The 17,867-nt window shown below is 49.3% G+C and overlaps 1 protein-coding gene across 1 annotated transcript in view; it reads right to left on the bottom strand.

Moving 5' to 3' along the window:
- Positions 1-17,452, bottom strand: part of AJAP1 (adherens junctions associated protein 1) — a 133,164-nt gene extending 115,712 nt beyond the window's left edge. Inside the window, exon 1 of the mRNA XM_004013763.6 lies at positions 17,320-17,452. Within this exon, the coding sequence (XP_004013812.2) occupies positions 17,320-17,348 (29 nt within the window). The 5' untranslated portion in view covers positions 17,349-17,452. The remainder of the gene's footprint in view (positions 1-17,319) is intronic.
- Positions 17,453-17,867: the final 415 nt, after the last annotated feature.

The raw sequence follows: 17,867 nt of genomic DNA on the forward strand, positions 1-17,867 counted from the left end.
GATAGACATACACACACATACACATGCCTCCATAACACACAGACACATACACACCTCCTCATACACACCCATTCACAACACACACCCCACATACAAAAACACTCACAGACATATACACAATCCCCATATACACAGACACACACAAAAACACAAAAGCTACATACAGCACCACATTCATAGACAAATGTACACACACATGCACACCTCCCGCAACACACAGACACCCACACACACCATCATACCCATATTCCCCACACAAACATACCCCATATAGAGACACACCTCCACGCACACACCTCCACACACCAGCTCTCTCTTTGAAGTTACTGTAAGAAGGCCTGCATCTTTTCTGCTACACAGGTTTGGACGACACGTGACATCATTTGAGGAGGATCCAATCTCCCATCTTCCCTTTCCTGCTGGAAATTTCCACCCTGACTCTGTGCTGTTGGCTAATCACCTAGCTCTATCTACTCCTGGCACCCACACTCCTCCTGGCGGCGGGGGTGGGAGGGGTGTCCTCAGAAAGTCACTGACCCTTCGGTACCCCCAGGTGGCTGGCTGTGACGCACGTGCGCTGGAAGCGGTCAACAGCGGCCACCCTTTCCCTTTGCCTAGCTGCACCCTCTTCCTCCTCCTCTTCCCAGACAGGGCCAAGTGCCACCTCCTCCAGGAAGTCTTCCCAGTGGCTCCAGGTAGAGCCCTCTGCTTCTTCCTCTCAGCTCCTGCAATTCCAGCTGCACCGCTGCTCCCACTCTGATGAAGAGTTCCTGCAGAGCTGGGGGAAGTCCCCTGTCTCCGTGCCTAGCACAGCACTGCACCTGGGGGCAGGTCACCGCACCCGCAGAATGAAGCTGCAGGAGAAACTCCCTCGGCCTCACCAGGCCAGAACTGGCCTGGGCTGCAGTGCTGGGGCATCACACCCTCAGGGGGCCATCTGGTGGCTGGTGTAACAAAGCCACAGCCCTGACCTCTCCCGTGACCCTGGGGACAAGAACCTGGGAGACAGATGCCAGCTGTGTGAGCTTGAGGCTCAGCTTTTCGAAGGCATCGGGCTTCTGTGAAGACACTTGAATTAGCCTGCAGATGCTGAGGGAAGGTGGAATTTGGGGCCAGAGCAGTAACAGGCAGTCAACTAGCCCCAGGCCGGGCTTTCATTAAGGGCCTGCCAGTGCCCCCCAGAAACCTGCCCAGTGCCATGCCACAGCACTAGGGGCCAGCGCCTAATGGGGCCATTCCGTCAATGTTTTCTGGGGTTTTGAAATGTGGTGTCATAAAAATAAATATGCTTACTCTTGTCTTGCATAACTGGCTCCCTAAAGAATCCTTGCATTCTGAAAGCCACCGTGTCCCTCAGCAGGAAGCACAGTTCTCTTCAGCATCTGGGTACAGTCCTGAATCTTCTCTTTACAAAAGACAGGGGGTGGGAGGAGTGAGAGAAACGGACTCTAGGGTGGATCCTTCCTCATCACAATGTGCTCCTTGCTAAGCGTGAGAACGTGGTCTTCAGCTGGTCTGGAGGCTGAGACTTCTGTCACAGCCTGGCCTCATGGTTTCTGGAGGCTCCATGCTAGCCTGCAAGGCAGAACCCTGTCTGCTCACTGATCACCTAGAAAAGTCAGTTTTATAAAACAGCGGATGTGCGCAAATGAAGCCCATCGGGCATCCCTGGGTAATTCCCGGCCTAAGGTGACTTTCTGCAACAGTTTGGGAGATTGGATCCCCAGGGGGAACATTCACTTTTGATCACGGGTACAGCCGGGCCGAAGGGGGAGTGATGAGACTCATCAAAGTGGGTTATATGGATGCTCGAATGGGACCATGTGGAGCTCCACCCAAAGGTTCACTTACAGAAGGACAAGCAGGTGAGGACTTGCCCAGCTCGATCTCCCAAATCACGGCCACTTCTCACGGCCAACCTTGACTACTGAGAATGAGGCTCCCCACCCACCCCCAGCAGGAGAGGATGGTCTGGGGGTTCTGCAGCCAACACAGCAAAACCAGACCAAACACTCTCTCTTTCATCTGAAATGATAGCTTTTGTTTTAAGATGTCCCATGGTGGTAGATTTCCTTAAAATGGCCACTGCCCTCCGGAAGGAAGCATAGGACCCCAAAAAAAGCACAGCTGCTTCCCTGAGACTCCCTGGGAGACCCGAGGGCCACACCAGCCACTTGCAGCAGGAGGGTGCTTTGTGGCTGGGGGACTTTTTGCAGGACCATCTGCAGGACCCCTCCACCCCTAGGCCACAGGCTGCCTCCCTCCAGCCATGTGAACCAGCCCCAGGCCAGTTAGGAGCCCTTGTTCCAATGAACAAAATGTTCCCCTTCACAGTATCTTTGTACCAAGGCAGAACGGAAACCTTTGTCCGGGTCTTTATCTCGCCAAGATGCGGCACCATGGCGAGACACAGCTGACACTCAATAAATGTGTATCGAATGAAAAATGAATGAATAAACAAAGGTTTCTGTGCAGTCAGCTCTTCTCTTCAGATCAAAGGGAAGGAGCAAATCCAAACCCAGAGGTGGAGCCTGGATACCTGGCCTGTGCATTTCCACCAAATGAGTAACGCCTTAAGGGCATCTCTGAACCCCACCCCTGCCAAAGCATTTATATGGATGGGTACAAAGAGCATGGGATCAGGAGGGAAATGGAAAGAATGGTCACAGCAGCATTGTTTGTATCAGCCACAAAATAGCAAAGCGAAAAGACCCGTCCACAGATGAATGGATAAACCAACTGTGGTATGTCCAAAAAATGGAACGCTAATCAGAAATTTAAAAAGCCCACAAAGTAGACCCCAAGAACCCTATGTTAAGTGAAGAAAACCAGACGAGAAAGTCTGATCCTGTTCATAGTAAATGCCCAGAACAGGCAAATCTAGAGCCAGAAGTCAGGCAAGAGATTGCTTGAGGCTGGGGGTGAGAATGGGATTAACTGTAAACAATACAAGGGATCTCACTGAGGGTGGTGGAAATGCTCTAAGATAAGTGCAAAGATGGCTGCACACACAGTAAGTTCACTAGAAGCTGAACTGTACATTTAACATGGATGAATGCTATGGTACGTAAACTATACCTCAATAAACACACACATGGTGGGCAATCCTTTTTATCCAGACTAAGCTTTTTTTTTTTCTTAAATGTACTGTATTTAGCTATGTCCATCTATTTAGCTTACATATTAAACATCTGCATGTACATATACATACGCACCATAATCAGAGTCAACCATTCAGATAATCCCATGCGTGAGAGCTTTTGAGTATTATGGGATGTGCCAACTTCCATTATGAATTCTTTCGGTACTAGACTAGATTTACAAGTTATGTTAAACCAAACTTTCTCAACCCATTAATTTCAAGTTTAATTTCACAAGAGCTCTCAAAAGAGGCTTCCTTAAATTTGGTAACATACTTATTTTAAATTATTAAATAGATTAAATAATTGTATCTGTGTCACAAGTCTGAGTTTTCATCTTTTTATGACATCTTATGAATTCTTTGCTGCAAAATAACCTCTGATTTAGACTACAAAGCTTTTACCTAAAATTCTGGGTGCAGGAAGGACTTACCACCTCAGAGTCAGGGCTAGCTAGATCCACAGAGTGCTAACATGACATCACAGTGGCTGGGTCCTTCTCCACTTTACGTTTGGTTTTGTTTTCATTTTTATTTTTCCTAGAAGGGCAAAATGTGACTTAAATCAAGGGAGTGAAAAGTAGATTTTATATAAAACATGAGAGCCATAAAGGACAGTGGGAGGAGCACATTCCTCCACCAGCCACCTGAGTCACCTTGGGCAAATCACTTAACCTCTCTGAACTTCAGGTTCCTCCTCTGTAAAATCAGAGTGGCAACACCTGCCTTGCAGGGTTGTCACGTGGATCCTGAGGACAGACTGAGATGGTGCTGATTGGCTGGTCATCTGCTAAAGTCCAGGTTATGGAAAGGTCTGGAACACTGTGTTCCAGCGCCTCCTAGCTGGACAGAAAAGGAGAGAAACAGAGAAGTAAAGGGTCTAGTTCTTGGAATCACAGCAGTTCACAGCCAAATCTGACACGGAGTTTCCCACTGCATTATCCAACTTCATTCCACAAGTATTAATAGAGCACATGTGTGCATACCACACACACACACACACACACACACACACCAGTTCTTTTATCATAAAGACCAAAGAAAGTGAAAACAGCAGAGATACAAAGGAATATTGTGCCTTCACAAACTTGAGGCTCTTGTCTTACTGATCGAAAAACAGGAAACCAACTGTTTGTGTTTCCTTGGAATACAGTCTTGATACCACCCTATGTGCCAGGGCAGGCAAGCAGGACTGTCCCCAGAAAGCCTGCGCTATTTTCAGAGCTGACCTGATTTATGCATGAATCCGGACAGCTCTTCTTATCCAATAATTATGCACCAGGTCATTCACTACCATCACTGCTAACAGATATCATCACATTAGCAGCACTGCAAGTGTGCACGCTGATGTATTGAGCATGATAAAAAGTGTGCCATAGCAAATCTTGTAAATTTTTTATTTACCTGTTTTCACATCACCCATGACTTGTCATTAAATTCAAATACATGGTACCTAAAGAGGGGACACGTACACACAATCAGATGCTAGCCTTTGACAGTGTGGTAGAGAATACTAGTTTTTTTAACGATGCTTTTTGAGTTGATTCACAAGTGTTGTAAGACATGATAGGAAGAAATACTGCACACCCCTACCCAGCTCCCCCACAGTAACATCTTACAAAACTACAATACAATGTATAAGCTGGGTAAACTAAGATTATTGCATCTGGCCCCATCACTTCAGGACAAATAGAAGGGGAAAAGTGACGTAGTGACAGATTTTATTTTCTTGGGCTCCAAAATCACTGCTTATGGTGAATGCAGCCATGAAATTAAAAGACGCTTGCTCCTTGGAAGGAAAGCTACAACAAACCTAGACAGTGTGCTAAAAAGCAGAGAGAACATTTGGCCAATGAAGGTTCATATAATCAAAGCTATGATTTTTCCAATCGTCATGCACGGATGTGAGAGTTCGACCATAAAAAAGGCTGAGTGCCAAAGAACTGATACTTTCAAACTGTGGTGCTGGTAAGACGCTTGAGAGTCCCTTGGACTGCAAGATCAAACCAGTCAATCTTATAGGAAATCAGTCCTGAATATTCATTGGAAGGACCGATGCTGAAGCTGAAGCTCTAATACTTTGGCCACCTGATGGGAAGAGCCAACTTAATTGGAAAAGATCCCCATGCTGGAAAGACTGAAGGCAAAAGGAGAAGGGGCTAACAGAGGATGAGATGGTTAGATAGCATCACTGACTTAATGGACATGTATTGGAGCGAACTCTGGGAGATAGTGTTGCAGACAGACTGGCGTGTTGCAGTCTATGGGGTCACAAAGAGTCAGACACGACTTAGTGACTGAACAGCAACAAAATAAGTTGCATAGTGACACAGATGCAATCAAGCCAGAAAGCTTCCCGTCACCATGAGGGCCTCCGAGTTTGTCCTATTATAGCCATTCTCTTCTTTCTCTAACCTCTGACAATTATTACTGTGTTTCTATAATTATAATTACAAGAACTATAATTTCTATAATGTTTTCATTTCAAGAAGACTGTGGAATCACCATACAGTGTGTAACCCTTGAGGTTGCCTCTTTTCACCCAGCATAACTCTCTGGAGGTTCATGCAGGCAGCTGTGCATACTAAGCACTTCCTCGTTTTTATTGCTCAACAGTATTCCATGGTGTAAAGGTACCATGATATGTTTAGCCATTCACCTACTGAAGGGCACCTGGATTGTTTCCAATTTGAGAATTTATTTACAAATAAAGTTGTTATAAGCATTTATATACAATTTCTCATGTGGACAGAAATCTTCATTTTTCTAAATGCTCAAGAGTGGAATGCTCAACTTCAAGGAAGTTGCATGGTTAATTTAATAAGAAACTGCCAAAGTGCTCTGTGGACTGGCTGGAACATTTCACCTTCCCATCAACAGTGTATAGTGATCCAGGGTCCCCATATACTGGTCAGAATTTGGTGTCAGTATTTTTTATTTTAGCCATTCTGGTAGATAGATAAGGAAGTCTCATTGTAGTTTTAATGGCATTTCTCTAACAGCCAATGATGTTGACCCTCTTTTCACATGCCTTTTTTTTTTCTTTACCATCTAAACACCCTCTTTGATGAATGTCCCATCATGGCTTTACCTGTTTCTAATTAGCTTGTATCTTTTTTTTTTTTTTTGAGATGTCTTTGTGAGTTTTGAGAGTCTTTTTGTATTTTGGATATTAGCCCCTTGTCAAATGTGTGGTTTGCAAATATTTTCTCCCACTCTTCAGCCTATATTTTCATCCTCTTAAAAAGTTTTCACAGAGAAAATGCAAACATTTTGATGAGGTCCAGTTTATCATTTTCCCCTTTTATGGACTGTGCTTTTGCTGTCAAGTCTAAGAACTATTTGGGAAGCCCCACATCTTGTAGATTTTTTTTTCCTAAAAGTTTTAGTGTTTTCATGTTTTATATTTAATTCTGGGATCCAGAACTTTGTATCCAGGGTTACTTTTGTATAAAGTGAGGGTTTTATTTTTGCCTATAAACGTCCTTTTGTTCTTGTATCATTTATTGAAAAAGCTGTCAGTTGTGTGTATTTGTGGGAGTCTAGATTCCTTGTTCCTGTTTCACTGATCTGTGAATCTAACCCTTCACTGATACTACACAGTTTTAATAACAGTAGTTATATAATGTCATAATCAGATAGACCGATGCCTCTTATTTTATCATTCTTTTTCAAAATTGGCTTAGTTATTCTAGTTCCTTTACCTTTTTATATGAATTTTAGAATTATCTATGTGTTAAAATATTTTGCTGGGATTTTGATTAGAATTGTGCTAAACCTCTGCATCAATCTGAAAAGTGACATCCTCAAACCTATACTATGATGAGTCTTCCTGTACATGAGCCTGGTATGTCTTTCATATATTCAGACTTTCTTTGACTCTTCCACTGGCATTGTGTATTTCCCAGAATACAAGGCGTCAGCATAACAGGTTTTATTAGATTTGCACTGAAATATTTCATTTTTTAGCAACTGTAACCGCTTACGGTTTTGCATTTTTAAATTTCAGTGTCCGTGTGTTCACTGATAATAGAAATATAATTCATTTTTGTAAATTTATCTCATATCCTGCAACCTCGCTAAATTCACTTATTAACTTTAGGAGTTTTCTAAAATAGATTACAGGAGGTTTTCTATGTAGATAATCATATCTATAGAGATAATTGTATCATCTACAAATACGAACAGTTTTATCTCTCCTTTTCTGTATGTCTTTTACTTCCTTTTCTCCTGTGGCACACTGGCTAGAACTCCCAGCACTGTGTTGAATAACAGTGGTGAGAGCGCATATCCTTGACTTTTTCCTCATCTCAGGGGAAAAACATCCAGTTTCTCAGCATTAACTATCAAGTCAGTGGTAGTTTTTATAAACGTCCTTTATCAAGTTGAGGCAATGCACTCCTAGACCTTTTTCCTAGAGGTTCTCATCACAGATAAGTTCTGAATTTATTAAACATATATGATCCTCCGATTTTTCTTCCTTAGCCTTTTCTTATGATACATTACATTACCTGACTTCCAAATATTGAACCATCCTTGCATCCATGGTATAAACTTCACTTTGTCACGGTGCATACTTTGTTTTGCGTGCATGCTCGGTTGCTAAGTCATGTCTGACTCTTTATGAGTCCATGGACTGCAGCCCACCAGGTTCCTCTGTCCAAGAGATTCTCCAGGCAAGAATACTGGAGTGGGTTGCTATTTCCATCTCCTGGGGATTTTCCTGATTCAGGGATCAAACCTGCATCTCCTGCACTGGCAGGCGGATTCTTTACCACTGAGCCACCTTGAAAGCCCCCATATGCTTCTTTTCCATGTTGCTAAGTTTACCTATTTCTTAATACTCTGTTAAGGATTTTCTTGGTCTATTTTCATAAATTATATTGATCTAAAGAATTGAGAATGATAGCTTTTTAATAACACTTTCCGGCTGTCAGAACTTCTCCATGAGACCTTCCCTTCCTCCAACCTACATGTTCTTTTTTCAGGACCAGGGATTCCATGAAATAGCATGAAAATTCTGCACAGGGCCCTGATATACTGAGGTCCATCAATCAATACTGAACTCCTGAGATCCCTCTTCTACAGACACTGATGACTACTCCTTCCTCACCCTTCTTTTGCTGGAATCTTCACAACAGCTGGTAGAGCCTATAGATCCATTTGAAAAGGCTGCATCATTGGATTCGGGCACAAGAAGCCACTTAATCGTCATCTAAGTTGCCCCAAAGTTCCCTAAGTTTGAATTTAGGGATTTTACAATTATTTCATGGCAAATAGAAGAGGAAAAAGTGCAAACAGTGACAGATTTTACTTTCTTGAGCTCCAAAATCACTATGGACAGTGAATGCATTCATGAAATTAAATATGATTGTTCCTTGGAAGGAAAGCTATAAAAAACCTAGACACAATATTAAAAAGCAGAGACATTACTTAGCCAACAAAGGTCCATATAGTCAAAGCTATGATTTTTCCAGTAGTCATGTACGGATGTGAGAGGTGGAACATAGAAAAGGCTGAGTGATGAAGAAGTGATGCTTTTGAATTGTGGTGCTGGAGAAGACCCTTGAGAGTCCCTTGGAGAGCAAGATTCAACCAGTCAATCCTAAAGGAAATCAACCATGGATAGTCATTGGAAGGACTGATGCTGAAGTTAAAGCTCCAATACTTTGGCCACCTGATGTAAACAGCTAACTCACTGGAAAAGACCCTGATGCTGGGAAAGATTGAAAGCAAAATGAGAAGCGGGTGGCAGACGATGAGATAGTGGGAGAGCATCACTGACTCAATGGACATGAATCTGAGCAAACTCCAGGTGACAGTGGAGGACAGAGGAGCCTGGTGTGCTGCAGGCTATGGGGTCACACAGAGTAGGACAAAACTTAGCAACTGAACAACAGTGAATCTGTGCCCTGCTTAACTGAGTCAGTACATTCAAAAAGATTTAAATGATATCAAAAAGAGACTTTTCTCAGAGCTCAAAGAGTTTACCATTTAATACAGACAGACTCCCATACTGTGGACTTGCTCCACAGTACAAATTCTTTAACACTCAAGAACAGGTAACTCAGGGCACCTCAGCAAAGTGCAGTCCCCTCACAGATCACACCCCACTGCCCAGAAGTGTGCCCAGAGCCAAGGTCTTGCACTTAGTGAGATCCCCATCAGTGTTTCCTGAAGGCACAGGGTGGGCTGGTCACTGCAAGGACACTGCCCCCAAATCTGCTCAAGAGCCCCCTTGTACCTGTGCAGCTTTGATCAGCTGCCCACCAGCCCCTTGGGGTCTATTGTCTCTCTGAGCATTTGTCAGAAGCCAGGTTCTGATTGTGGTTGTTCATCCTGGGGGTCAGCGCTCCTTTCTGGTGGGCAACACAGCTTCTGTGTTCACTAGGCTCTTTCATTGGCTTTTTCCCTCTGCATCAGCTGACCCTGGCCTCTGACACCTCTGTTACAAAGGAACAGCTCTGCCATCCCCTCTTCAGGGCCCCAAAAATGTTTTATTACAGCTTGGGGGGCCCTTGGTGGGGGTCCCTTGGTGGGGGGCCCCTGATGGTATGGTAGGTATGGAGGACAGGACATGCTAGCACAGCCCACCCCCCTCTCCAAGCCGAGGACCCCTAATGGCAGCAGCCAATGCCCCCCACCCCAGCTCATCCTTCTGCCTCTGGCCCTGGCACCGACCCGGCATAGAGCTGGCATCAGCAAATGCCCGCTGTTGAATCAGGAGGGCTGCTGGCCAGACTGGCCCTCCTCGGAGCTCTCACTAATGGAGCAACGGTGCCAGCATGACACACTGGCTGGGGAGGTGGCAGTCTCCAAACACTTGCTTTTCTCACTTCTGAGTTTCCATACGGAAGTGTCCGATATGAGCCCCCAAATGCAGCAAGTCCAGAGGGAGAGATGAAAGCAAACTGCACTCCTGATCTCCAAGCCTCAGAGCAGGGGAAGAATGTAACAGGAATCCTCATTAATCCTATTTTAGACTGATGACACGTGGAAATGCTATTTTGCATATACTGAAAAATTAAATATATCATTCAAGCTGATTTCACTTGTTACATTTTTCTTTTAATGTGGTTACTGAAAAATTTCAAAATACCAGTGTAGCCCGCGTTATATTTCTATTGGACAGTGCTCCTCTTCACCCCAATAAGGGTGTTTTACCCTCATTTGCCTGCCCCCGTTATTGGAGTGAGGAGTCTCGAAGAGGAGAAATCCACTCATTTCTGGGTCTGCTCGGCATCTGCTCAGGGTGGGGCATGCCCCAGCACTCAGGAGCTGAGGAGCAAGCCCAATGAGAGAGATAAGTGGAGACAGGGATCAGGACATCTTTCTGTGCTGTACAGACATTTACAGCAGATATCTCTCCTGAACTACAGTGTCAAGCTGCACATGACACACCCGGGACTTATTTCATTCTTGGAATTTGCACCTTTTGACCCGTCCACCCTTTCACCCACTCCCCACCCTTCACCCCCCATCTCTGGCAACCACCAGCCTGTTCTCTGAATCACATATTTGAAAGTTGTTGAGAGAATAGATCCTAAAGGTTCTTTTTTGTTTTGTTTTTTAATTTCTTTTTAAAGTTGAATTATAGTGGATTTACCCTGTCTTGTTAGTTTCGGGTATACAGCAAAGATATATATGTATAAAGCTCCATCTATGAAGCTTCCCCAATACCTCTGTGGTAAAGAATCCATCTACTAATGCAGCCTAAATGGGTGAGATCCCAGGGTCAGGAAGATCCCCTGGAGAAGGAAAACAGCAACCTACTCCAGTATGCTTGTCTGGGAAATCCCATGAACAGAGGAGCCTGGCAGACTGCAGTCTACAGGGTCACAAAAGAGTCGGACATGACTGAGTTTTTATCTAAACAACAACTATCTATCTGTTTATATCCTTCTTCAGATTCTTTTCCCTTACAGGTTAATACAAAACACTGAGTATAGTTCCCTGTGCTATACAGCAGGGCCTTGTTGATTATCTAGTTTCTATATAGTAGTGCATATATGTTAATCCCAACCTCTTAATTTATCCCCCTCCTCAAAGTTCTTACCATAAGAAAAAAATTCTGTAACTATGTATGGTGACAAATCTTAACTAGATTTCCTGTGTTGCTCATTTCACAGGTATCCAAGTATGGAATCATTATGTTGTACACCTGAAATTAATATAATGTTTATGAAAATTATACTTCAATTTTTAAAAAAAGCATGCATATTTTATCCAAATACAGTACAAATTCCACAGCTCACATTTAAGACAAGAACAGACATGGCTTAAGGTGCCTATGTGTTACTAACATTCCTCAACATCTTCCAGCTGCCCACCTGCACTCCTATACTGACCAGAATATTCTCTTTCAGATGCATTGGCCCTGTCTTCCACTAATCCCTAGTAGGCACATTAACTGTCCCTATTCCCCCAAGACAGACCAGGGGAGGGGAGACCTCAGCCCATGGAAGGCCAGTGAGCTTGCTTTTTGCCCTCAACTTATGCCCCAGCCTCTCAGGCCTCCCTTGGTGGTACCTTAGCCCCCACTGCCAGACCTGTGCCACCTGCCTTCATGTTCTCTTTTCTTCTACACTCACCTTTCCTCTCAGAAAGTTAAAAATTGGATGCTCTCACTCCTACTGAACTGATAGTAACTCAAAACTATCCCACTGAGTGCTTTCAGTTATTATCAGATCAGTAGCTCAGATAGTTTTTCCTGAACATGCCTGCATTCCAATTGTGATGAAGTTTCAAGCCAAAGGAATGAATCTCTAATGGTGGAATTGTGAGCACCAGTAAGTAGGGTTGAAGAAGGTCTCTGTCTGTGGGGGGGCAGAAAGAGTCTCAACCTAAACCTGGCTCTGGCTGTGCATTTCTTTCCTGGATCTTAGCTTAGAGTCAAGACCAAGTAACTACAAGGGCAACACTTGGAAAAAGCATGGGCACTGTGCCAAGTGGATATGTTTACTCATTTGCAGAGAGCTCCTAAGCATCTGCGCAGCAGCAGCACTCTTCTCTAGAGGTGCTGAAGGATGAGACGGCCCTTGCCCTCATCACTCACAGTCCAGAGACCAGGGCTCCTCTCCAGCATCAACCAGGAAGCCTGAGCGCAGGTGCACCAGTATCCCCGAGTCTCCAGTGCCAGCTGAAACCCCTGAGGTCACACACAGGGCCCAAGCACTGACTTGCTGGGGAGTCAGGCAGGAGGTCTCAGCAGACACAGAGTCCAGGCCCCTGCCCATCTGGGCTGAAAACGGCAAGAGGGCAGAGGCAGTGGGCTCTGCTGGCTGACCACCCAAGAGACCATGCACCAAATGACCAAAACCCTGGTGAGTGGACAGAACCAGCGCGTGAGCGGCGTATGCAGAAGGCTGACGCACAGATGCACCCAGCACGGCTGCCACCCACCTTGTCTTGGCGGGAGGGGAGAAATAAAGGTAATAGCTTATTTCAGAGTGCACGTATGGGATGGAGACGCAAATATAATCCCCAGTCCCTCCAGCCTAGCCCCCCAACCCTCCACCAGCCCCCTGATCCCCCCGCCCCCTGATTCCCACCCCTGACCCCCTGATCCCCTAGTCTCCCATGGTACAGCAGCAGGACCCTGTTCTTTGCCAGCACATGACACTCTGATGGTGCCTAGGTCAGTGGGTCAGGACCAACGAGGGCAAAACAGATGCCATCATTCCCACTGTCCTCCACCCGAGCTCTCTTTGGATCATGCTGGAGGTATTTATCTACTATGAAGATGCCCATAGATGAACGGGGGGCTTCTAGCCTCTTAGCACCCTCAGAGAAACATCACTCATCACCTGGCTACTTCCCTGCACCTGCTGGGACATCCCAATTAACTCTGCTGGTCCAGAGGTTGCTAGGAGACAATCCAGCTCACTACCCCCACCCACCACCACCAGCAGTAGGGGATGGATCCTGCATGCTCTTCTGGAAGGGGCTTTGGAAGAGGCCCTGAAGAAGTACCCTACTGTGCCTGGCTCATTGCTGGTAGAGAGTGCTGTTCCCAACAAGGAGCCAGAGCAGCCTCCTCCAAGCAGCCAGAAACAATCCAGGCTCTATATGAATGGCCACCGGGGGAGCCAGGACCCAAGGGCTCCCAGAGCTCCAACATGGGAACACTGCATCCTCCGACTTTCTATGAACTGAGTTAATCTGAGTTACGTAACCACCACTCCCCGCTGGATGGCCTCCTGACGCACCAGCTCCTCTGAATTCCTGGAAGGGGGGTCTTGAGAGAGAGTGGAGTCTGGGGCCACAGGGTCTGTTTGCTGTAGCCCCAACGAGTCCTCCTCCTGCCTCCCCCTCCTGGCTGACTGGCATCAGGCAGGAGAAACCCTCTCGAGCCAGACTTCAAACGTGAAAATCTAGATCAAGGATATATTTGGCTTTCCAAGCTAATCTCTACATCAATTTGGTCTCTACTGAGTTGTAGCCCTTTGAAGAAAACTTGGCAACTACGTTTGGAAAGCAGATGACTCTTACGTAACCCCAGACAGGAGCCCGGGCCTCCGGGAGGCTGGGCAGTGGTCGGCCGGGTTGGGGCTTGGTGTCCACCCACTTCATCACAACCCAGGGTGCAGCCTTGCCCCGCGTGCTCTGTGCACCCTGTGATCTCCCCACACAATGTCTGAGGGGCGAAGAACTCAAGAAGCACACCCAGCCCACACCTGCCAAACACCTTGATGGTGTCCGTGTTGGGGCTGGGGACCACAAGGCGGGTGGGATACCACTGTTCCCTCTGAGCGACCCGGCTAGGAGGATGCAGGCTGCACGGGGAAGAAGGCGGCTCTTTCTCCAGGGACTGGGAGACAGACATCTCAGGGAGGCGAGGAGCTGTCTCAGCTTGTGCCCTGCTCCCCACTTACTGGCCTCTTTGATGCACAGAAGAAAAAGAAGCAGGTGATTAGAATAAATCAACCAAAGAATAAATCAATCAACAGGCTGGGAGGAGCCTACTGCCCCCTGCTCTTCGTGGACAGTGTGTTCCCTGGGGAGTGGGGGAGCTTTGAGCGGTGAGGGGAGATGCACCCACGTGGCAGAAAAGATGTGAACTGTCTCCTGAAATGATGATTTATTCCAGCAATATTGTCCTGGATGAGTGTCACAGCCACTGACACTCGAGGGGCTCCAGTGGTAATCAATTTGGTGCCAGCAGCTGGAAGTGAGTGAGAACCAAGACTGACCAGGAGGATGACGTCTGTGGACAGAGCCTCTGACCTGGTCCTCTAAAGCCCAGCTGCAGGGCCCCAGCTGCTAGAGGACTTTACAGGCAGCGATGGGGACAACCAAACCACTGGGACTGTGCACAGAGGCCCAAGCATGGTACCGTGTGGCCAGTGGGGACCTGTGTGAACCCCCATGAAAGAAGAGTCATCTTAAATTGCTACAGACCCTCCCCCACCGCAGGCACACCCGGGGCCTCCGGAACAGAAGGGCCAACAGAACATTAGGCTGGAAGAACAGATAGAAGGACAGGAACCAGGCCTGCAAGGAGCCTGCTGCTGGCTAGCCACTGTGCCCCTGAGGACACCTGGCAAGTGCTTGGCAGGCTCCAAGCCCTGAGAAAGCTGCTACGTGGAGGGCTGTGGCCTCAGAGGCCACTCACAAGCAGGCGGCCAAACTCTAAAATCTGTGCCGCTTGCTGAGTAAGCATCCCCTTCAAGCTGCTCCCAGATCGAGCTCGGACGCAGCTGGCAGGGCTCTGAGGCCACCTTCAAAAGATACCTTTATCTGCACGGATGGAAGGTATCTTTGGAGCTCTGCTACAACCACCACCAAAAAGGCATAAAAACAGCTCCAAAACACTCAATCTGTTCCTCCTCCTCCTCCTCCTCGGAAGAAAAGGCACCACGCACAGCTCCTTTCCAAAGCAGAAGCAGAAATCCTAGCCCAGACTTTGTCTCGCAAGCCAGAGCTGAGAGTCTTCACTCAGGTCGCGCCCAGAGCCATCTGCTGTCACCTGGGCCCCATGTCTTATGCTTGCCTGACCTAACCAGGCTGGAAGCCGGGCAGCACAATGCCCGGTGCTCACCTGGGGGAGCCATGGAAGGACTCGGGAGCAGAGGAAATGGACTGCCTTCAAGGAAAAACGCATTAGCAGGTCCCAGGCAAGCCATTCCTGGCTTTTAGTGACTGTTTCGCTGTGCCTGGTGAGATGCAGAAACACAGACCTTCCAAGCACGGCCCCTTCTTCTGGCCAGCCGGCCAGGGGATGGCTCTCAGACATGACAGAGCTCTCTCCTGCCAGCCTCACCGAAAGGTGACAGCCCGTCCTCAGAGGCACATTTACAGAAAATCTCTTGTGCTAACACTGAAGGGAAAAAAACAAAAGGTCAAACTTCAAAATCAGCAACAGAACTATTTCCTAAAGCAAAAGCCCAAGTAGACCTCACTCAGGGATGCGTTAGATGAACTGTTTTAGTGAATTCTGAACCACCAGAGAGATTCTTTTTTCCCGTAATATTTATTCACTTTTCTCTTTATCAAAATATACTAATCTTTCAATCTAGCAAGTTAGTAATAAAGAAAGATGTCGGTTCAAATAACTTGCCGGCAGTCAATCAGGAAGGCCGTGCCAGACAGCAGCTGGGGAGGTGTCTAGGAGCTGAAGGAGCACCCTCTCCCAAAGAGGGGGAACCCCTTTATCTTTCGGAAGGCTCTGGAGTCTGGCTGAAACCCGGCAGGCAGAGGCGAGGGCACCTGGAAGGGGTCACTCGGGCAGAGCTGCCCTGACGCTCCATTGAGTCTGTGTCCCAGAGCGGCTGAGCCTAAACCTTATCTAGTCTGAGTACAGGACATCGATTCAGGCTGAGCCAATATCCAGCGCAACCCGCTTCAGTATTAACCTATTAAAGCCCAGGCCGCCGAACACGACCCGGCCACCCAGACAAGGAACGCCGCTTTCAAGAAAAAGGCCAAAGATAACACTGGACAATTCTCACTAGATATTTCCAACAGGCTTTGCCCCGGGACTGGGGAATCATCTCATAAATCAAGGGTAGCTAGGAGACGCCTTGCAGGCTCCGTCGTCTCCCAGTTTATCAAAATCAGGACGCGCACTCGATTCCCCCCTCAGCTCGCTTCCCCCAGCTTTTATCGGCTGGTGGTGGGGAAGGCTCAGGCACAGGCTCCGGCGACGACCGGGCCCCTTTCTCCCCAAAGCGGGAGTGCAGTGCATCCCAGTGGACAGACTCGAGAACCGCACGCTGGCTTTCGCAGTCTCCGCCTGCGTCCTTCCAGTTCTCCGATGCAACCTGGGACCCACACGCAACAGCTCCGCCGAGACCCCGGCGGGAGGGCGACTGATCGGAGGCCGTCTGCCCAGCCAAGGGGACAAGTGTGTCCGACTGGCTCCTAGCAGGGCTAAAACCAGAGAGCCGTGGCAGGCGAACAAAGTTTGCACCAAAGGGTCTTCTTGGGTACCCCTGCTGGGGGCATCGAGCTCGAACTCCCGGTTTCAAACGGCCCTGGAGTCCGGGACAAAGGCAAACCCCGGGGCGTTCCTGGAGGGTGTTTGCCCGTAGGGGAGAAAGGGTGCCCTCCCGCGCTCCCCCAGCGCCTCAACGTCTCCCGCCCCAGCTGCCCGCCAGCTGTGCGCGCCCGTCGGGCCCGGAGGTCACCGGCAAACATCTGGATCGGCAGCTGGGAGCCCAGGAGGCCCCTGCTCAGCCCCGGGGCCCCGAGGAAGGGGAAAAGAGGGGCGGCGTGGCTGTCAGGATTCGGTTTCTTCTAACTCCGCCGGCCGAGCTCTCGCCAGACCTGGAGCCCCTGGCTTTCCCTGGCAGCCCCGGTCCCCGCCCTGGGTTCACAGCCCGCCGCGCCCAGCGGCCCGCGCCTCCCCTGGGCCCCGAAGAGGCGGCGCGCCGGGGCGGCCGGCCAGGACACTGCGCTGCTGGCGCCTGGAGCCGCGGGCGCGCCCGGCCGGCCCCAGAACCGGGAGAAATGGGGCGGGCGCCCCGACCCGGACACGCGGAACCCGGGACAGCCGGTTCCGGGGCTCCAAGCTCCGGAGCGGCGGCCCGACCCGGATCCCGGGACACTGGCTGGCCTCTCGCAGGAGCAGAGAGGGGTTCGCTTTATTCGCAACACAGAGGAAAGCGCCGCTTCAGCCCAGCTCGGTACCCACGCACCCGCGCGCCCACACGCACCCCGGCGCTGGCCGGGTCGCTCACCTGAGTCCTAAAAGCTGTTGAATCCACATGGTCACGTTTCGGGGAGCAGAGCCTCAGATCTCGCTCGCCCCGGCCATCTGCGCGGCGCCCGCGCCCGCTCGCTTCCGTCCCGCGGCGCCGGTCTCCGGCTCTCGGTCCGCCGCCGCCCGCTGCCCGCCGCCCGCCGCCCGCCGGCCGCGGGGCGCAGAGCGAGTCAGAGCGCGGCCGCGCGGGGCTCCATGCCGGCCGGCGCGCCGCCGCCGTTGGGGCGCATGGTTCAGGCGGGGCGGCCCGCGGGGGCGCACATCCTTGAGCCCGGGTGCAGGGCTCGCGACCCCCTCCGGGAGTGACCCGGAGAAGGCAGCGGTGAGGTGAGGGAGCCGGCTGCCGGCCCGGGAGGGGCGCACTCCGGCGCCGCGGCCGCGCGGCGAGGATCGGGGAGCGGCGGCTTCGTCCTCCGGAGCCGCGAAGAGGGAGGCGGGCGGTGCCGCCGCGCACAGTGCGTGTCTCGCGGCGCGGTTCTCGATCCGGCCAGAGCCCCGCGCCGAGGGGGCGGCGAGGTCCGGGGG

This window comes from Ovis aries, chromosome 12, assembly GCF_016772045.2.
Source record: "Ovis aries strain OAR_USU_Benz2616 breed Rambouillet chromosome 12, ARS-UI_Ramb_v3.0, whole genome shotgun sequence".
NCBI lineage: Eukaryota > Metazoa > Chordata > Mammalia > Artiodactyla > Bovidae > Ovis > Ovis aries.